Below are 22480 nucleotides of genomic sequence, written 5' to 3' on the forward strand. Positions count from 1 at the left end.
TTTTGTACGACAATGTTAATACGAAGTCATATGAAGTCATCTTGTATAATATTGCTAGTACCACCTAGTACTTTGCACAATATTTTTCTGTATAAGGGAAAAAACATTGTAAAAATGTATACATTTGTTATGAAAAATAAACTTACTCGTATTCGCAAAAGCAGAGAATACAGTAGATTATTACAAAAGCATAAGAAAATGCAGAATGTGCCTATGGAAGCAGATAATACTGATTTTCCGAATACCGATTCTTCGATTAACGATTTTCCGATACTGCAACAGGATTCGGATTTCAACTCGACGATTAATTTAAACGATCCCGTGGAACTGCACATACTTGATGAACCAACAAAGCAAACATCTCGAGGTATATTACCCATTAATAGCAATATAAAAGTTAAAGTAATTAAATCTTGAATGATTCCAGATACCATATTGACAGCCGTTCGGAAATGGGCATCTCATTTTCTAATTTCCCAGACAGCGTTGAAAGCATTAGTTGAAATTCTCAACACTTATTTGCGAAGTGATCTTCCGAAAGATCCCAGGACGCTGATGAAAACTCCCAGATGCCTCGAAATTATAGAAATGAAAGATGGCGGCAAATATTGGCACCATGGATTGGAGAAAAGCCTTCAAAATCGATTAAAGCATGTTACTACTGATTTGTCCATATCGATCAACATAAACGTTGATGGGCTTCCTATCTACAAAAGCAGTGCAAATCATTTTTGGCCAATTATTGCTAATATTCATGAGCTCTCTCATATTCAACCCATGGTCATTGGCATTTATTACGGAGTGAGTAAACCCAAGGATGCTGATGAATTTCTAATGCCGATGATAAAAGAACTGCTATTGCTTTTGAATTCTGGGGTACTCATCAACAGTCACAGAATTTCTTTGAAAATTCGAGCATTTATATGTGACAGCCCTGCAAGGGCGTTTATAAAATGCGTTAAGAATTTCAACGGTAAGCACGGTTGTTTGAAATGCATTACTAAAGGGAAATATTCCCACGATGCTCGAACAGTCGTGTTTCCTAAAGTCGATGCTGAAATGAGAACAGACCAACTATTCCGTAGAGGTGAGTACACGGATCATCAGCGGAGTTTATCACCATTGACAGCACTACCAATCGACATGGTACAGGACGTAATTGTATCTGACGCATTACATCTGCTAGAATTAGGCGTGATGCGTAAGCTACTAAACGCTTGGCGGACGGGATCGAAGTAAAATGGAGTGTACAAGAAAAGAAAGCAATTTCAGTAAAGCTAGTCGCACTAAAGCTGCCGAATGAAATGCATCGTCGCATGCGGTCATTAGACCACATATCACTTTGGAAAGGCTTGGAGTACCGAATATTTCTAAACTATGTAGGAGTAGTGCTGCTAAAAGATTATCTTCCTTCCAAATATTATGAGCATTTCTTATTATTATTTTGTGCTGTACGAATTTGCTCGGTAGACGCATATAAGGAGTTACTACCAATTGCGCGCATACTTTTCATTCAATATATTAACGATTATAAAACGCTGTATGGAACTGCATTTGTGACAAGTAATGTGCATAATCTTTGCCACGTAGTTGATGAAGTTGAGAAGTTTGGTTCGTTGATATCATTGTCAGCGTATCCTTTCGAAAATAGTTTGCATTCACTGAAAAAACTGGTTAAGGCAGGACCTAATCCTCTAGCACAGGTAGCAAACCGGGTAATAGAGACAGAACACGCCAAGGATTCACGTACACTAATTGTTCCTGATAACTCAAAAGCTATTCATGTACAAAAGAATGCTAAAATTAGCAAAATAGTTTTGCCTGAGTTCACATTAACCAATGAATCCAAAAACAAATGGTTCCTCACAAAAGATCAAAAAATAGTAGGAATGACAGACGTCGACAACAGCGATGAAGGAGTACTAATCAAAGGAAAGTTTTTATTACATAAGCAAGACTTTTTCCCAAAACCAATTAAGTCCTCATTTTTGCATATTTTCAGTTCAAGGATAAATAATAACTCCTCAAGTATAGAATTATATAAGCCAGACACTATTCTTTGTAAAATGGTGGCTGTTCATTGTAAGAAGGAGACAGTTTTCATTCCTTTGATGCATACGTTAAAAAATTATAAATAAAGCGAGACTAAATAATGTATGAATGTAATAAAGCATATAACAAAAAAAAAATAACAACTTCATTTATTGCAAAAAAATTAAATAACAAGAGTCAAACAGGCAAAAAATCAAAATAAACCTCACTCAGAAGAGTCATCACTGTCAACTGACGCATGGTCTCTCTCGTCATCATCAGAAGATTCGGTCGGATGTGTAAAATAGTCTTCCTCGTTGGTCGCATCATCAGAATCATTCACATTTTCGGCGTCCTGTGACAATGATGCTGTAGCCAAAGTTTGTTGGTCATTGGCTGCACACTGATCGTCGATTCGAAGTTTTTTCCTCGGGACACCTCGCTTACAACGACATGTGGATTTGCGGAGCACTTTCTTGTTGGATCGGGTTTTGCAGTGTCTGAATAGCCTTACCTTGCAAAACTTTTCCAAATCTTGTTTTTTGTACGTAGGATCACCGATTTGTACAAGCTTCAACATCAAATCTGTCACGTTCCCGAATTCGCGAAAACCTCGAGACGATTTTTCTCCCCTGTTCACTCCAGTCCACGTAAACTTATTCCAGAACTGTCTAGTGAAGAGACAGTCCGCTATCACGTAACACGCATTGTCGCCTTTGCCAGCGTATGCATTCGGTACAATGATGCGAGCGTAGTACTCCAACTATAAAATTCAAAAATACGTACATAAAATAAGAAACAGTGATTCAATATGAAATAACTTACAAATTTAGCTTGCAGTGTCCCGTCGTTCAATTCAATGTTGAACTGCTCAACATCTTCCTCGGTGTCGATGAGAGGACGTTTTTCGATGATGATATCGTTGGTTGATGAGGTTTTATCTTTCTCTTTATCCATAACTTCAAAAACAGCTGCAAGACGCGGAAAATTTGATTCAAAGCATTTGTCCACTGCTTTGGCTACCGCCTGCTCAACAGCTTTGGAAACCGCTTGAGAAACGGCCTTTTCGATAACTTTGCCCAGATGAGATTCGATAGCCATAGGAACAGAGTCATTCACAGAATCACAAATTGCTTGTTTGATCAGCGCGTCAAGATCAGTCACATCTTCGTTAGAATCATCTGTAATTGTGCAAAAAATTAAGCATTATAATAAAACTTAAGAAAATTAATCGTTCACGCGTTTTGACACTGTTTTATGTATCATAAAATGTGCCCTTTCTACTCTAGAAATCAATATCGTTTATGGTTGGCTTTGAAATATAAGGGACAAAAATCGCTCACCAGTTTGCATCATATTTCCTTGATGAAGGAAACCAGTCCCAGTGTTGGTCATCGATGTCGTGTATGTGTCAAGATCTGAAAATAACAAAAAAAAAACTGTTTTTATCATTTCATCATTTACATGCTAAAACTAGGTATCTGCATTTCAGCAACTTTTCAGTAGACCATTTGGAAAACAAATCAATTGTTATTATTTGCATTGATGAGCACTTTATTGTGTTTAGATACCTCTTTGGAAAATGGTTCAAATTTTTTAATTTTGTTTTTGCAGACACACAATTTTAGCACTAAGGGATCGTTCAATGTTCAATGTTACATTTACATCCCTTTGATATGATCTTTATCGCTTATATTTACCTTGGTCATTATTTGAAATCAGCAGCTCGCCTGGTCCGATCTTTGGAACGATCTCTCCTACTACATCAAGGGAAGTTTGAGCGTTTCCGTGGTCGGATGGGCTTGATATACCGGAATTCAACAGCGCAGCGTTGATTTCTACCATAAACGGAGGGGCTCCAGGCCTTACATTCTGGTGGCCGAATGATGTCGATGGTTGTTCGTCGTATGGTTTTTGTTCAGGAGACAGTGATCCTACAGACAGTATCTGTGGCATGCTTAACGAAGAAATCGTTTCTGGAACTGGTGATCGCAGTATCTGTGGAGGTACTAGAGGCAGCTTCTGTTGAGTCAGCGTCCGTGGAAGTGATGATGGGAGTGTCTGTGGAGGCGTTGAAGACAGCATTTGCCCAGCATTCAGTTGCTTTTTCTGCACGAGAGCTATATGAAAAACGCAAAGTAAAGGTTTTCTTTAATTCATGCTTAATTTCTTACCAAAGTATCTTCATACCTGCACAGAGCTCATTCAACTCATCTAATTTAGTTGCAGGTTTCTTTTTCTTCTTCTTAGCGAGTACCTTCTTCTTCCCTTCGAAATCCGAAACATCTTTTCTGGCCAATTCTTCCACAGCCGCCTCCGCTGGTGCCAGGTTCCGGAACTTTTTAGTTACCATCACTGGAATGGCTTTCGTTGCTCCGTGAAAACTGGTACCGTCCTTCCGCATTCTCTCAATTTTATCGTTGCCTATGGATTTTGGCCACATCAAAAATCCCCCTTTCACCCAACTCATGGGAACTGTAAGCACTTGTAGCCGACCATTCTCGAGGAACTGCACAACACCAAACATCTGAAACAAAATCATTATTTAATCAAACAAACAAACAGAAAAATTTGTTATAGAATACTTACTTTATCTAACTTTTTTATGCAAATCTTTTACACGCACCAGAACGAACGTTGAGTTGGCTTGTTTACATTTCTGTGGGTAACGTTTTGATGGCAGTGCAACCAGAAATTTTTACTTCAACTTTTCGAGCACTTTATTTTTCTCAAAAAAAAATCACTCAGTATATTTTTAATAATCCTTCCTAGCTAGAAAATTTGAACGTAATACGTTCAATTAGCAATATTTAACGCATTGTAGCGTAATTCAGTAGTTGTTAAATTATTGTTGACCAAGCAACATTTAGAAGCCGAATATTTATACAAAGTATATAGCCGAGTCCCTGGGAACAATGTTAGTGATCAGCTTTCAAAATCATTTCGAATTATAAATACGTTCGAATGAAATTGTATGAGAGCAGGACGAAATCACGTAAGATATAAAAAAGATTGCATAAGGGGATTAGAATATTGTTCTGCACAGTATGTAGTCATTTATAAGATCAGAATGAGTTTGATTAAATCATAAATACATAATTCGAAAGTAAATGAAACCTACTGCTCTCCAAGCAACAGGTGTAGTTAGGAGTGAGGATTGTCGATGGACTATCGAATTAGCGATGAATGGTTCGAGGCTGGACGCTGCTGCTGATAAAAATAAATTCATAGGTCACAACATTGTAACATTTCACATACAATTAAAGATAAAAATGTGTTCCTCGGCATTTCGATCATTAAATCGAATACAAGAATCTTACTTTTTTTTTATTGCCGATGGTAATTATGTATTGTTCCATTAGTGGATTTATATACTACCAATATTAAATATAATTATCCAAATTTATTCCAACAATAATCCAAATGACCATTCAGTACAATTTTAGAGTTATGCAAACGGAATCGTTAATGAGTTATGCATTGGTACAAGCGAGATCATTTATGAGTTGTACATAGTAAAAACGAAATTATTCAGAATACAATTTGAAATTAAAGATAAGGTTGTATAAAGTGTCTAATAAGGTTGCAAAATGCTGAAGCAATTTTTGATATATGTACGCATATGGCCTTCAAATATGTGCACGTAGAGCTGTTTTCAGCATTTTAAACGACTATTTTTTACCGCATATTGATTCACTTAAAAGAACTATAAATACCTTACGTGATCAAAATTGTTGGCTGGGCATGGTTCATTCTTCGCCGCCACACACCGCCTTCTTGCACACCGCCAAAGATGGTCCTAAGCACCCGTCTCTCGAATACTCCGAGTGCTTGCAAGTCCTCCTCGAGCATTGTCCATGTTTCATGTCCGTAGAGGATAACCGGTCTTATAAGCGTCTTGTACATGACACATTTGGTGCGGTGGCGAATCTTTTTCGACCGCAGTTTCTTCTGGAGCCCGTAGTAGGCCCGACTTCCACAGATGATGCGCCTTCGTATTTCACGACTAACGTTGTTGTCAGCCGTTAGCAAGGATCCGAGGTAGACGAATTCCCCGACCACCTCGAAGGTATCCCCGTCTATCGTAACACTGCTTCCCAGGCGGGCCCTGTCGCGCTCGGTTCCACCCACAAGCATGTACTTTGTCTTTCACGCATTCACCACCAGTCCAACTTTTGTTGCTTCACGTTTCAGGCGGGTGTACAGTTCTGCCACCTTTGCTAATGTTCGGCCGACAATGTCCATGTCATCCGCGAAACAAATAAATTGACTGGATCTGTTGAAAATCGTACCCCGGCTCTCCACATGACACCGTCTAGTCCATCACCTTGTCTTAGTCCCCGGCGAACTGGAGTGTTCGTCCGAAATCTTCACACAGTTTTCCACACCATCCACCGTTGCTTTGATCAGTCTGGTAAGCTTCCCAGGGAAGCTGTTCTCGTCCATCATTTTCCCTAGCTCCACGCGGTCTATACTGTCGTATGCCGCCTTGAAATCAACGAACAGATGGTACGTTGGGACCTGGTATTCACGGCATTTTGAAGGATTTGCCGTACAGTAAAGATCTGGTCCGTTGTCGAGCGGCCGTCAACGAAACCGGCTTGATAACTTCCCACGAACTCGTTCACTAATGGTGACAGACGACGGAAGATGATCTGGGATATCACTTTGTAGGCGGCATTAAGGATGGTGATCGCTCGAAAGTTCTCACACTCCAGTTTGTCGCCTTTCTTGTAGATGGGGCATATAACCCCTTCCTTCCACTCCTCCGGTAGCTGTTCGGTTTCCCAGATTCTGACCATCAGTTTGTGCAGGCAAGTGGCCAGCTTTTCCGGGGCCATCTTGATGAGCTCAGCTCCGATTCCATCCTTACCAGCTGCTTTATTGGTCTTTAGCTGTTGGATGGCATCCTTAACTTCCCTCAAGGTGGGGCTGGTTGGCTTCCATCGTCCGCTGAACTGACGTAGTCATCTCCTCCGCTGCCTTGACTTTCACTGCCTGTACTCTCAGCGCCATTCAGATGTTCCTCGTAGTGCTGCTTCCACCTTTCGATCACCACACGTTCGTCCGTCAAGATGCTCCCATCCTTATCCCGGCACATTTCGGCTCGCGGCACGAAGCCTTTGCGGGATGCGTTGAGCTTCTGATAGAACTTGCGTGTATCTTGAGAACGGCACAGCTGTTCCATCTCCTCGCACTCCGCTTCTTCCAGGCGGCGCTTCTTCTCCTGAAAAATGCGGGTCTGCTGTCTCCGCTTCCGTTTATAACGTTCCACGTTCTGCCGGGTACTTTGCAGCAGCGCGACCGCCCGCGCTGCGTCCTTCTCCTCCAGAATCTGTCTGCACTCTTCGTCGAACCAATCGTTCCGTCGACCTCGACCCATATACCCGACGTTGTTCTCCGCTGCGTCGTTAATGGCTGCTTTGACTGTATTCCAGCAGTCCTCAAGAGGGGCCCCATCGAGCTCACCCTCTGGTTCAGGATGTCTGTTGGTAATTGTTGTAGCGATAGCACGCTTTGCACCATTTCGCCGGTTGGGAATTTAAATTAGCAGCCGAATGGCGGATAAGTGTCACGACAGTGTTATATACCAATCGACTCAGCTGGACGAGCTGAACAAATGTCTGTCTGTCCGCGTGTATGTATGTGTGTATGTGTGTGCATGTAGGGGCCCTCCTTAGCCGTGCGGTAAGACGCGCGGCTACAAAGCAAGACCATGCTGAGAGTGGCTGGGTTCGATTCCGTTGCCGGTCTAGACAGTTTTCGGATTGGAAATTGTCTCGACTTCCCTGGGCGTAAAAGTATCATCGTGTTAGCCTCATCGTGGTAACTTGGCTTAGAAACCGCGCAGTTAAAAACTGTGGAAGTGCTTAATAAACACTAAGCTGCGAGGCGGCTCTGTCCCAGTGTGGGGATGTAATGCCAATAAGAAGAAGAAGAAGTGTGTGCACAAAAGCTAAGCAAAACATTAGACAAATTTTCATATAGTAATCCTCTACCGATTTTCTCGCAACAAGTTCCATTCGACAGGGGACAAAGCCTAGTTGATCACTATTAAATTTGATAACGATCGACCGTTGTGCCAAAAGTTATAAAGAGTTTTTTAAAAAGATGTGGCATCTCACCCGAATCCACCCCATCTAAGCCTTCCTCTTATGCAACGTACACACCAGTCAAGCAGTTCGACGAACATTGACTCCGCCCCCACGAAAACGCTTCGGTTGCTGCTTTGTTTGAACGTGTGTGAAGTTGTTCGAACAACCATTTGACAGTTGGCGGCTCGGTTGGAAAAAATTAAAACGGTTTGATTTTGGTTTGAGTTGTCGGGGGTGGAGTCAAGGTTCGCCGAACATGTATGAGCATTTGTAGTGAAGTTGCACAAACCCCCATATATTTTTTGATGGTTGGTGCTCGAGTTGGTGCTTCGGTCGTTCGTGTGTGATATTGTTGGTCGAATAAATTGATTGTTCGTGTCGCTGTTGGTAAAACTGGATGGATGTTTGAATAAACGAGAGGTGGAGTTAATGTTAGTCAAACTGCTTGACCGTGTGTACGTTCCATTAGAGGTACTACTTCACGTCTGATCGAAGGGATCGAAGGTAGGTGATCCCAAAACCCTGATTAATTGCTTTGAATAGTCCAAAAATAATAAGCACCAAGAGGCCAACAAAAGACCTCAAAAAAGGTCAATATCAGGAATCGTCAATTCAGGAAGATCGAGACCGTGAAGAGACGGAGGAACTGTACCGCGCTAATAACGCACGAAAGTTCTATGGGAAGTTGAACCGTTCACGTAAAGGCCACGTGCCACAGCCCGATATGTTTAAGGACATAAACGGGAACCTTCTTACAAACGAGCGTGAGGTGATCCAAAGGTGGCGGCAGCACTACGAAGAGCACCTGAACGGCGATATGGCAGACAACGGTGGCGGTATGGTAATGAACCTAGGAGCACGCGCGCAGGGCATGCGACTTCCGGTTCCGAATCTCCAGGAAATCCAGGAGGATATCGGCCGGCTGAAAAACAACAATGCCCCTGGAGTTGACCAACTACCAGGAGAGCTGTTTAAACACGGTGGTGAGGCACTGGCTAGAGCGTTACACTGGGTGATTACCAAGGTTTGGGAGGACGAGGTTCTGCCACTCGAACTACGCACATCACCCGATCCATCGTCGCCTTACGTATCAGTTTATCCGGAAATCTGTTTTCGTGCATTAGCTGCCATAGCTGGTCCCGATCGATTGTATCATATGCGGCTTTGAAGTCGATAAATAGATGATTTCTGGGCACGTTGTATTCGCGGCATTTTTGCAATACCGGACACACGACACCTTCCATCCACTCCTGCCCACACATCATCTATTTATCGACTTCAAAGCCGCATATAATACAATCGATCGGGACCAGCTATGGCAGCTAATGCACGAAAACGGATTTCCGGATAAACTGATACGCAAGGCGACGATGGATCGGGTGATGTGTGTAGTTCGAGTTTCAGGGGCATTCTTGAGTCCCTTCGAAACGCACAGAGGGTTACGGCAAGGTGATGGTCTTTCGTGTCTGCTATTCAACATCGCTTTGGAGGGAGTAATACGAAGGGCAGGGATTGACACGAGTGGTACGATTTTCACGAGGTCCGTCCAGTTATTTGGTTTCGCCGACGAGAGGATGGAGGAAGTCTACATCAGACTGAAAAGGGAAGATAAACGGATTGGACTAGTCATCAACACGTCGAAGGCGAAGTACATGATAGGAAGAGGCTCAAGAGAGGTCAATGTAAGCCACCCACCACGAGTTTCTATCGGTGGTGACGAAATCGAAGTGGTTGAAGAGTTCGTGTACTTGGGCTCACTGGTGACCCCCGGTAACGATACCAGCAGAGAAATCCGGAGACGCATAGTGGCAGGAAATCGTACGTACTTTGGACTCCGCAAAACGCTCCGATCGAATAGAGTTCGCCGCCGTACCAAACTGACTATCTACAAAACGCTTATAAGACCGGTAGTTCTCTACGGACGCGAGACCTGGACGATGCTCGTGGAGGACCAACGCACACTTGGAGTTTTCGAAAGGAAAGTGTTGTGTACCATCTATGGTGGGGTGCAGATGGCGGACGGTACGTGGAGGAGGCGAATGAACCATGAGTTGCATAAGCTGTTGGAAGAACCACCTATCGTTCATACTGCGAAAATCGGACAACTGCAGTGGGCCAGGCATGTAGCCAGAATGTTGAACAATAATCCGGTGAAAATGTTTCTCGATGATCCGACGGGATCAAAAAGGCGAGGTGCGCCGTGCGCAGCGAGCAAGGTGGATCGATCAGGTGGAGGACAATTTGCGGACCCTCCGCAGACTGCGTGGCTGGCGAAGTGCAGCCATGGACCGAGCTGAATGGAGAAGACTTTTATGTGCAGCACAGGGCACTCCGGCCTTAGTCTGATAAATAAATAATAAATAAAAGGTCAATATCTAGTAACAAAAACAACTCACCTATAAGTAAGGTAATATGTCATCACATGAAATAAGAATGTAATAATATTTCTGGCTGATACAACTTTATTCTTTTAATACTTTCTCATGCTCAAATCGCTCTTAAACTCTATGCGGGGTATGAATGGTGGCTTGTGCGCTACCCTACAAACATGTGTTGTATGATTCATTTGTTCTAGTTTTGTTATAAAACTTTTCTTGTTTTAATATTCTCTTTGTTACAATCTAATAATTACACAGATATTCGTATCGAATTTCAGTTAACAGCATCATTTAGCTCCATTCAGTTCCTTTTAATTGTTCTACAGCAATGATACATGTTATATTTTTTTTATTGTTGTTAAATCCTCGCATCAAATGTATTTTATGTTGCTGTGATAGTTCCTCGCCATTCAATAGATAAACTTTATGCAACGAAAGCAATCATCGTTCTCGAAACACAGAACCGACTACAAAACCAACAAACGGCCTAGAATTGGCTCTTCTGACCATTTAGTTACACAGTGTAGAATAAAGTTAGTTTCATTATCTGTTTCACGGTTAAAATCAAACACTCTATAATGACCTATAAATTATCGTTAATAAGAATTGATTTAATGAGAAATGAAAAGAAACCATTGTACGTATTTGTTCTCTCGCCTTCATTGCCCTTTTTGCGTCTTTCCGTTTGTTTCTGTTCTTCAACTAGACTTGTTAGTTCGATTTCTTTTATTGTTATAAAAACACTTTTCTTTAACTTCTGATTCAGCTATCGCAAACTTCCAAACTTACGCTTCTCGTCTTCCATCAGATGGTGTTGATGATATTGCAATGGATAGTGTATTTTTTTTGAAGACGAAAAATCTAAGTCCGACCATTTGATACGATTGCCTTAACACACTGTCTTATTGGTAACATTTTAGGTTTTATGACATTTTTCCACATTTTACTAAAACTTAACAAAACCTAACATGTTACGAATCATAATTTGTAATAGAATATATCTCGACACATTTGAAATCATTTGCTTAATTTAGAACATCGTGTTTTATAAAAATAGTAAAATATAACAGTTTTTGCTGACTTTCTTTAAGAAATTAGTTTGAAACAAAACAAATATATCACGTATTGAAGTGATGCGTGTTGAATTCCATCGTCAGATCAACCGAATGACCCTCGTATAGAAATCCAGGTGGTGTCTCCCCTCAATAGTCAATGCTCTCGCAAACCGGGTATCGCTATCTCAGTAGTGCAAATCCGCCGAAACCGTGCATTGCCGAACGGTTCAAGAATACGTTCCCATTTTTGCTATTGGCGGGCTCTTGATCCGTTCGTTTTCGACTGATCCGCGCTACTGGCTGGCTCGACGTGTTTTCCTCCGGTGGGTGAAGATAATCGATTAAAATTACTTCGGCATCATTGTCTACAAAATAATAGAGAAACGAGAAGGAAAGGGAAATAAATTAGGCTAAATTCTTCTGCTTTGGGTGATTAGCTTCTACGCGGCTAATCCGCAGCTTCTGAAATTAGAAAATGATCTGTTGGATAAGCAAAGAATAGAAGACAGACAATCATTAGCAGCGTTAGTTTCCGATATACAGTACCCCAGGTGTTTCTGATCTGTAATTTGGGTTTATCTTTGTGAAAATGTATAAGAATTTCTACCCGCTAGTATGAACATTCCATCTCTTTACTGGGAGGAACATTAGTAGGTGTCCGGCGCTGAGACTCTAGGAGACCTCCCCTAATAATAATATTATTGAAGCAAATACGGCTTTATTTTTAACACGATGATGCTTTTCTGATCATAATACTGGTTTTACAGTTCGTGTTTGAGTGATAAAACCGCCTACGTTTCCATACCAATTAAAAAGGTGCTTTAATAACCATTATGCAACTCAAATGAATCCTCTGAACCCTCTGAACTTTCTTGTTTGATCATTTATAATGTCGGAGCTGAAAGAATACAAGGGCAGCAACTTGGACCAGTTCAAGACGCTAATTTTCAAAATCTGGAACAAAATGGTCATGCGCGGACCTTGCGTGCCGCTTGCGATTGGTTCGAGAAACGTTTGATGCTTGTGAGAAGTACAAAATAGAGGTTATTCCAAAAGAAATGTTGTAAACGTTCCTGATAAACAATACAATAAAATGGAACCAGACAAATAAATAATTTAATCTTATTTTTTAACATATTTTGAGAGTGTTTTCTAACTTATTCGACACACTGTACAAAGCATAACTCCTTGGTCATCCAAGAAATTCCTGGAGCAAGGCTTTTAGATCTACACGCATAACTAAAAATCTTACGACCTGTTTCAAACATGGTGCATGCTCTTTATGGTACATAGAATAGAATGTCATTTGTCATTTGTTACCTTAGATGGATTAAAGCAGGGTGATGCACTCTCGAATCTACTGTTCAATATAGTGCTCGAGGGAGCGATTAGGAGAGCTGGTGTGCAAAGAAGCGGTACCATTATCACAAAATCGCATATGCTCCTGGGATTTTCGGACGATATCGATATTATCGGGTTTGATCGCCGTGCCGTGGAAGAGGCTTTTGTGCCTTTTAAGAGGGAGACAGTGCGGATTGGACTCACGATCAATACCAGCAAAACGAAGTACATGGTCGCTGGCAATCAACGTGGATTCATTAGTGGTGGTGGTAGCGAAATGGTGCTGGATGGTGAAGAATTTGTGTATCTTGGAACATTAGTGACGTGCGATAATGATGTTACCCGCGAGGTGAAAAGGCTTATTGCAGCTGCAAATAGGGCTTATTACGGACTTCGTAACCAGCTTAAGTCCCGTAGTCTGCAACCGAAAACAAAACTCGCGCTTTATACTACTCTGATTCTTCCGGTGGCTTTATACGGCCATGAGACATGGACGTTAAAGGAGGCTGATCGAAGAGCTTTCGGAGTGTTTGAGTGTAATGTGCTGCGGGCAATACTCGGCGGCAAACAGGAGAACGGTATCTGGCGGCTTTGCATGAATCACGAATTGTACCAGGTGTATATAGGGCTGCATATTATTAAGCCTATACAACACGGCAGACTACGGTGGGCTAGTCACGTTGTTCGTATGTCGGAAGAACGTCTAGTGAAGATAATATTTAGTAGAGAACCCGGAAGAGGCCACAGGCTTCGTGGAAGGCCGCGTACACGATGGCTTTTTGTAGTTGAAGAGTACCTGAGGGCGCTCAATGTTCAGGGCGACTGGAAGCGATTGGCCCAGGATCGAGTCCAGTGGAGAAGGATACTCCATTCGGCGTAGGTTCATCCAAGAGCTGTAGCCCATCAAGTATCAAGTAAGTAGAATAGAATGTGTACACAGCATAACTTCTTAGTTATAAAAAAAATCCTGAAGAAAAACTTTTTGATCCACACGCGTTACCAAAGATGTGTCATCTGGTTTTAAATGCGAAATGCGATACGAACCTTATAAGCCACGAACAATAGGATATGTTTTAAGCATAAGTTCCTGGGATAAAAAAATCCTGGGATAAGGCCTTTAGATCTACCGATTTGTTTTAGATGTGGTATTAACTATAAATAGCATGAATATTTGGATTATGAGCACTCGAACTGACATCAATTCGATACGTACTAGTTAGTTTGAATCAAACGTGAATACCATTTTGCCAAGCTAATAATACTTAAAGAATATCAATCCATCGAAATTTCTTAACTTTAAGTTTGAGACACTATCTGGTAAAAGGATGCAAGGACGGAAAGAACAGACTATAGGGCCGGCGAATTGTCGAACAAACTTGATAAAAGGGGTTCTGTTCACAATGCGAAGGATCGTCCCACTATCACTACGCAGTTCTTATAGCAACCCATGGATATGCAGAAGTTGCGCGATTCTATCACGTACGAGCAACAACCAGTCATAGAGATTGCATCGTCTATAAACTCCCCATCTATTTCGAACCGTGGTTTCTCATGGAGACTTAATTGCTATTATGACTGAGCGGGAAAGAGCAAATAAAAAAACGAGAAATTTTGAACCGCGAAATGAAGATATTATATGAAGATAAGAATAGCTGGAAATAGCTAACGAAGATATGATGAGACTAATCGTCAGCACACAGGACTAGATAGCAGATAAAGGCATACCTCGATAGTACGTACACCTCCGTAATTTTAGTGTACGTACTATCGAAAAATAACTATTTTTTTTGCCTTTCTATTTATTTTGGAGTGGTGTAATGTTTACGAAACCGCTCGAAAGCCAAAATTTCGATAGAAGGCTATGTATTCTAAGCAATTTTATATTTGATATAGTACACAACGGACCAGCATGACTCAGATTTTTTTAAATGATGCCTACATGTAGCATTGCGCAAAATTATCGTTTTTATGAAATATTGTATGTTAATGCTTCGGAGCATCCATAAATTACGAGATATTCGTGACGTTTTTAAGATATGTTACACATCATGCATAATTATGCATGTTACTACAAAAAGTGAAGATTGGGGGTGGATCACAACATTTTAAGTGACGTATTTTATGGATTCCACCTGTAGATTTTATGTAAATGAAAAGCTTTAAGCTTGTTCTGAACTGTCACTGTCGTTGCGATTCTATTGGCTCCATTGAAGCTTCCTTACCAAAGCGACAAACTGTCAGCTATAGCAACAAACGCATCGCGTTGATTTAGAGCAGCGATCCTCAAAGAGCGGCCCGCGGGCCGCATGCGGCCCTTGAAATCTTTTCCTGCGGCCCGCGAAAGGTTTCAGAATATACACTACATGTGGCCCGTTGAAAAACATCACATCCAGGAAAAGCTTTCATCGTCTCCAGTTTTTCGTTGTAATCTGGCTGGGCATATGTCAAGTTTACATCATTATGATGTTCAAGTAACATATAAACCAAGAATTTTTTTATCATCATGATTAAATAAATTTCTCACTTCATACATGATATGTAGGCTAACGGCAACATACTTTGATAGTATTTTTGGCACTTTAACTGAACTGAATATAGAACATTCTTAGGTAAAAATAATGTTGGCATACATCCTAATATGAATTCTTTCATTCGTCAAAATAAGTTAAGTTGTGGTAAAATTCGATTGGAAATTGCTTGATTTATAATTCCTGGAAATGCGTCATGTTAACGTACTTCACACTAGAAAAAAGGTTCAACGAAATCAAGATTTTGTCATGCTGCGCCTGCGATTAGTTGGGATGATGAAGAAAAGGTTTCCGGAAAATGCAATTACTTGGAAATAATGGAAATAAGGTAAACAGTTCAGAGTTCAGATGTACTCAATTTTGTATTCAATACTGCTGGTATGTGGTCCTGATTTGACTGGGATAATTGTTCTTATTTTCTGAATTTGTTAGTTTGAGATATTTAAACGGGTTTACATTTGCAGAGTCCGACGTTTCGACCCGTTATTGAGTCTTTTTCCTGATGAGCATTTCCCTTGAAGAAGACCAAATAAACGAGTCGAAACGTCGGGCAATACAGGTATAATCCCGTTTGAATATCTCAGATCGAAAAAGTCAGAAAATAAGTACTGCTGATAAGTTCCCCTGGCTTCAAAACACGTTTCAATCATGCTGTCGTTATTTGCAACAACTTTCATTGAACAATAATCCTCGAGGATAAAACCAGTTCAAACTCTTAGAATCGGTCGACAGATGTTCATTTGGTAAAATAGTTTTGCCAACTAAGCCGAGGAAATTTTGTTGCGAAAGAAAAATTTCACGCCAAGTCCGCTATCGCAGATATGTGTAATAATATAAACTAAAAGTCAGCTACGCTGTAGAATGTAATGCCCCTACAAGTATGCTTTTAAACACATCCTTTGATTACTTTGTATTACACTTCAAAATTCAATTCGAAATGATAAACAAATATTGCACATATACTGCGGCCCGCTTCAACTGTTTAAAATTGCTGTATGGCTCTTGATAGTAAGCAGGATGGGGACCACTGATTTAGAGGAACCTCCATTATGATATATGATTTATGAATTATATACATTATGTAATTAATGTAGTTAGATGAGTATAAAGATAACAAAAAAAAACTGATTTCTAACTTTTTAAGTTATTTTAATTTTCTCGTCTGTAGAATCGTTTATGCCTTTCTCGTACAACAATGTGTAACAAAAAGGCTATAAACTCCAAAAACGATGTTTTGATAGGAGGACTGGTGGGCCGACTTTTATATACTTGATCGGTATCAGCTTCATGAATTGAGGTGGTGTCTGTCGATAAAGTAATTAAATCTAAATCATTGGATGTTGATCTACTCACAACCAACAAACTGCAACTAGCATGGATCTCTGGCCAAAAAGTGCGACGTGAGATAATTTTTGGCAACATGGCCACTATTGAACACATTCTCGGCCAAACTCGGCCAAGAATTACTTCAAGAACAACCTCTGAAATTCTACTAGAATTTTTTTTCGTATTTTAGTTTGAAATTATTTCAAAACTTTATTTGAAATTTGTTTTGAGATTCATAAATATTTTCCTCTGAAAATTCCTTAGGAAATTCATTCAAAAAACTTCTTATTTTCAAATTTCTCCTAGATTCGTTTCAGATATTCTTCTAGGATTTTTTTTCCTCAATCAACTCAAACCAAGAAATCCATCGCGATTTTTTTTCAAAAATTATTTCAGGAAATTCTTTAGGAAATCCTTTCGGATACTCCTATTCTTCCTGAAAAAGGAACTTCCTGGAGCAGTTCTTGGAGGAATTTTCATTCTGCATTTGAGAAAATTCTGTGGGAATTCCGAAACGAATTCCAGGAAAATTCTTGAAGAACTTTTCGGGGGAACTTTAAAAGAGATTTCTGAAGAAGTTCTTGAAGTAATTTCCGGGAAAATCATTGGCGGATTTTTTGGGAGAATACATGGAGGAATTTCTGGAATAAAAATGGGAGAGTTTCTCGAAGAATTTTCGGGGTTATTGTTTTAAGATATTGCTGCGAATTCCTGGGAAAAATTCACGGAAAATACTGTAGGGCATTTTTGATGATTTTTTATAAAAATCGCTTTCGAAGTACCGTAGAAATTTTGAGAATGGCTGCAGGATCTTCCGGGAGAATCCCTTAAATAATTTCCAGAGGAATTTCAAGGAGAATTTTTGTAAGTAATTCCGAAAGAGTTTTGACCAGTGGTGGAAATCTGTGAACCTTGTTCACAAAACAAGAAGTAGGCCATGCAAAATACTCGCGAACACTTGTTTTGCCTTTTCTTGCCTACCTACTACTCGCAGAGAAAACAGAAAAGCGAACCCCGAAAAATGTTCATGGAGCTTCGCGAGTCATTCGAGTTAATTTGCAAAATGTCATAAACCATCCTCGGAACATGATTCTCACGGATGTTCGAGTAAAAACACATTTGTTCATTGTTATTGTGTTTATGTTAAGTGAAATTTATCCATTTTATTCGAAATAACCACAAATACTCGCGATCGTGATTTTTACTCGCGAAAAAAATACTGCCCTGCTTTTTGTCTTTGCTCTGCCTGTACTCGCTAACAAAGCAAGCGTTAGGAAAAATGCAGGCAGTAGGTTCGCGCGAGTATGACATTTCTGGTAGGCCCAATTACACTCTTTTCTCACCCGTGAAGCGAGTATTTCCAGCACTGGTTTTAAAGAAATTTTATTTTTGTAGCCAGATGAATTTGCAGACGAATTTTGCAAGGAATTTCCAAGAGAATTCCAGAAGAAAAAAACGGGAACAATTTTCCGGGAGAGTTCTTGGAGAAATTTCCGGAAGAATTCCCGGGGCGTGAGTATCAAGGGCTTCCACGTGAGTTTCTGAAGAAATTCAATAAGAATTTCCCGAAAGACCTCGAAGTAATTAATGGAGAGATCTTGATGGAATTTCTGGAGTAACTCCAGTAAGGGTATGCGATAAGACACTTTTTCCTAACGAAACGAAACGAAACGAAATTTCAAATGTCTGTGTTGATTCGAAACAAAACGAAACGAAATATATGTTTATAAAAATATGGGAACTGTGGGATTTTTTTCTAATTTAAATTCTATTTAAAACCTTATTCCATTGAAGACTTATGTTATTATGCTGAAGCATACTTCATATTCCCTTTTGTTACCGACAAAAAAAAATACCCTTACGTTACCGACAGGGTACCCGGGTACCCACGGACTTAAAATGATCATAAAATTGTCAGTTTTCCACCGATTTTGACGATTTTGACGATTTGTTGCTACGGATGCAGGAACTTACATGCTATTCGATACATGTTACAGAGAACCGATTCGGATTACCTGGTAACCGGAATTCCGGATTGACTGGGCCTAGTCCCAAAGTATGTGTAAATTGAAGATATATATTCAACCAAATGAAGATTTCTTGCGTCATGACTTATGAATTAATCCCGGAACGATTATTCCGGAAACAGGTTCCCGTCGGGCCTAAAGTGGTCACAAACTTATTCTGAAGAAACCCTGGCAATATGGGTATCAAAATTCATGAAATTGTATCGGAAGCATGATGCGATAAGTAATTGGACCATAGGATGGTTTGACAACGGACCGGTCATCGTGGAACAGATTCCCGTGGGGCCTAAAGTGGCCACAAACTCATTTTGAAGAAACCCTGGCAATGTGGGTATCAAAATTCATGAAATTGTATCGGAAGCATGGTCCGATAAGTAATTGAACCATAGGATGGTTTGACAATGGATGGGTATCAAAATTCATGAAATTGTCTCGGAAACATGATCTTTTGGGTTATTAGGCCATAAGATGGTTTGACAATGGACCGGTCATTCTCAAACGGGTTTCCGAGGGGACCCTCATTTAGAAGAAACAATTGCTATCTTCCATAATTTCTTGTCAAAAAGACTAAAAAAATGTTGACAGGTACTCATAAATGATTTATAATGAACCACAGGCGCTGTAAGTAACATTGGTGTTTGCTGAATAATTTACAAAAATAAAAAGAACGACTAAAATTTTCAAAATTTGTTGTGGTGACAAAATGGGTCAAAAACGTGACAAAAGCGGGACGTGATAAATCGGGTCGAAAATGTGATAAAGTCGGAGGTAGATAAAATCGGGGAGTGACAAAATCGGGTCAACAATGTGTAACTTTTCACTTCTCTCTTCTCTCTTCTCATTTCTCTCATTTCACTTTTCACTTTTTACTTTCCACTTCTCACTATTCACTCCTCACTTCTCATCCGACTCAATAACCATTCGGCCTAACAGCCATTCAGCCTGATGACCCAACATCAGACCCATCTTCATAAAAAAACATGTTTCTAAAAATATTCCAAGAATTTTGATACCTATATTGCCAGGGTTTATTCTAAATGAATTTTTGGCCACTACTGGTCTTCCGGGAACTTGTTCCAGAATGACCGCTCCGGCCCTACGGACCCTCGGGGAAACCTATTCCAGAATGACCGTTCCGGTTGATATCCATCATATGGTCTCAACTACATGAATAACATGTTTCATGAACAATTCCAAGAATTCTGATACACATATTGCTAGGGTTTATTCTAAATGAGTTTTTGGCCACTACGGGCCCTCCGGAAACCTGTTCCAGAATGACCGTTCCGGTTCATATCCATCCTATGGTTTCAACTATATGAATAACATGTTCCCGAAACAATTTCAAGAATTTTGATACCCATATTGTCAGGAATGAATTTGCGGCCACTATAGGGCCCACGGGAACCTATTCCGGGATGTCCGTTCCGAGTCCATATGATCAGATGGTCCTAATACGTTGGGAAGTCATAATCCTCGAATACTCAGGATACAAGAAATCATCATTTGGATTCTATAAGATCAACTTCTCCATTTTTGAGACATGGTCTAGCAAATCCGGAACTCCGGTAAGCAGGTAATCCGGATCGGTTCTATGTGACATGGATCGGATAGAGGATGAATTTCTTAATCCATAGCAAACGGAATCGTCCAAATCGGTTGAAAACTGACGAAGTTATGGTCATACCAAAACGTGGGTACCCGGGTACCCTGTCGGTACGTTACGGGGTAAAAATATTCAAAAGCCCCTCCCCAAGCCCGCCCTTACTGGATTTTCATTTTCGTACCAGCCAAACCTTAATTTTGCCGAGTTTGAAGATGTCACGGAGTTTCAATTTCCTGCGATGATCAGAACCCTAAACAAATTTCACTTGAAAACGAAAAAGGTACCCGGGTACCGTGTCGGTAACAAAAGGGTTAATCAGCGTAATTTTATGGCATTGAGCTGAGTCAAAACCAGAATATAAGAACATAGTCTGCGCAGATAGAGAATTGTTAAAAGCATACATTTGCTCGCTAGATAAATCCTCTGCTCATTTTTAAAATGCACAAAGATATGTCTTTCAGATTGCATTTCAGAAATGTGAACGCAAAGTTTTTACGGCAGCAGTTGCCAGGTATGAAAAAAATATTTTTTCTTTTTTCATATAAAAAGTTGTACCAAAAGGCTACCATTTCCTTCCAAATTCAACCTTTTTATAAGAGGCTCGGAAACCCATAGTCTTATATACAATCCACTCGATGAACCAAGCTATTGTCTTTTTGTCCTTGTATATGTGTTTGTGCATATGCGGCATGCAAAAATTGTTGTCGAATTTTCATCCTCAACCGACTTCAATTGAGTAAGAAACAGCTGCTCGAGCAGTATGAGCCGGTTACGCCCTTACAGTCAATTTAGGATTAGGAGAGGAGAATTATTTTGATACTCATTATTATAAGATTATAAGAGGAATGCTCTGTATCTCCGTAAGCGCCACGGGAAAAAAATCTTTGATTTGTTGAAAAGGTAATTCATGTGAAGCCACCTTGGTAAGCGATTAAATATTTACTGTAAACGAAGTTATTTTGAAAACTCGAAGACAATAATCGTGGCTCAAATCAATCCAACACAAAATCATGTGCTTCGTTAAATATTTTCCTTAGCAACTTCCTTGCGCTTACATCTGTTTTGAGCCATGAGAGGTGAAGAAGTTTGCCTTTACTAAAAAAAGAGGCGCTCTAAAAATACTTCACGGGAATCCACTCCTCGACTTTGCCTCTTTGACAAAGTTGTACTGATCTGATTCATATCTGATTACATGTACACTCTGGCCCTGACGTCTTAAATATTGAGTCGGATCACTTTTGAAAAAATGGGATAGAATAGTAAAAGATATTTCTCGTTTTCTGTTGGACATTTCCAACAAAACCCCGAAGACGTTTTATAGAAGAAAACTGAATACGTATTTGTCGACTCTGAATGGGATTTTGTAGTAGGCGGTAATAGAACAATTTGTATAACATTAGGTTTTGAAAATAGCTTTATTTTTTTGTCAGCGGCGCAGCCAAAATTTTTGATAAAACACGACCTACGAGACAGTATGGTTTGAGTCTAAATTTGTTTCGAAATTCCGTTAAATTTCGTTATGAGTTAGTTTTTTCAAGCGAATTTTTTGTAATTTTACGAAACGAAACGAAATCAATAAATCAGATTTCGCCATGCTCAAATTCCGCGTAATTCCGCGGAATTTCGTTTCGAACCACCTGGAACGAAATTTTTCGAAATACCGCATATGCTTAAACTCCAGAGAGAATACCCGGGAGAGTTAACATGGTGGAAGTTCTGGGAAAGGGGATGTGGAAATTTCTAAGAGAATTCCTAAGTGAATTGCTGAAGAAATTACCGAGAAAATAATGAAATTTAGAGGGTATATTTGCCAGGATTACCGGAGAAATATTTAGCTATATTTTAAGATGGATGTTCGGAGGAATTTCGTAAAAATTCGCAGAGAAATTCCTAGAGGAACTTCTGGAGGAATTCCTGGAGGAACTTCCAGAGGAACTCCTGGAGGAACTTTCAGTGAAATATCTAGAAAAACTCCCGTAGGAATTCCCGGAGAAACTTTTGGAGGAATTCCTGGAGGAACATCCAGATAAATTCCGGAAAACTTGTAATACACGAAATTGATTCACGCTAACTCACGCCGCCGCCAATCACCA

The 22480-nt window shown here is 40.2% G+C and overlaps 2 protein-coding genes across 3 annotated transcripts in view; both read right to left on the reverse strand.

The window, feature by feature from the left end:
• Positions 1-3714: 3714 nt before the first annotated feature.
• On the reverse strand, positions 3715-4693 carry LOC134209494 (uncharacterized). The gene is made up of 3 exons (XM_062685475.1): positions 4621-4693; positions 4222-4558; positions 3715-4151 (listed from the first exon to the last, which is right to left on the reverse strand). Exons 2-3 carry the CDS (start codon positions 4556-4558, stop codon positions 3715-3717), a joined length of 774 nt encoding a protein of 257 aa, XP_062541459.1. The 5' UTR covers positions 4621-4693.
• A 5877-nt stretch (positions 4694-10570) lies between these two features.
• Positions 10571-22480, reverse strand: part of LOC134215744 (uncharacterized) — a 139014-nt gene continuing 127104 nt past the window's right edge. For both annotated transcript variants that reach the window (XR_009980289.1, XM_062694876.1), the window contains one exon: positions 10571-11924. Coding sequence is in view for 1 of the 2 variants with exons in the window: in XM_062694876.1 (XP_062550860.1) it covers positions 11740-11924 (185 nt within the window). In the remaining variant the exon portion in view is untranslated. The remainder of the gene's footprint in view (positions 11925-22480) is intronic.

Source organism: Armigeres subalbatus, chromosome 2, assembly GCF_024139115.2.
Source record: "Armigeres subalbatus isolate Guangzhou_Male chromosome 2, GZ_Asu_2, whole genome shotgun sequence".
Classification (NCBI taxonomy): Eukaryota; Metazoa; Arthropoda; class Insecta; order Diptera; family Culicidae; genus Armigeres; species Armigeres subalbatus.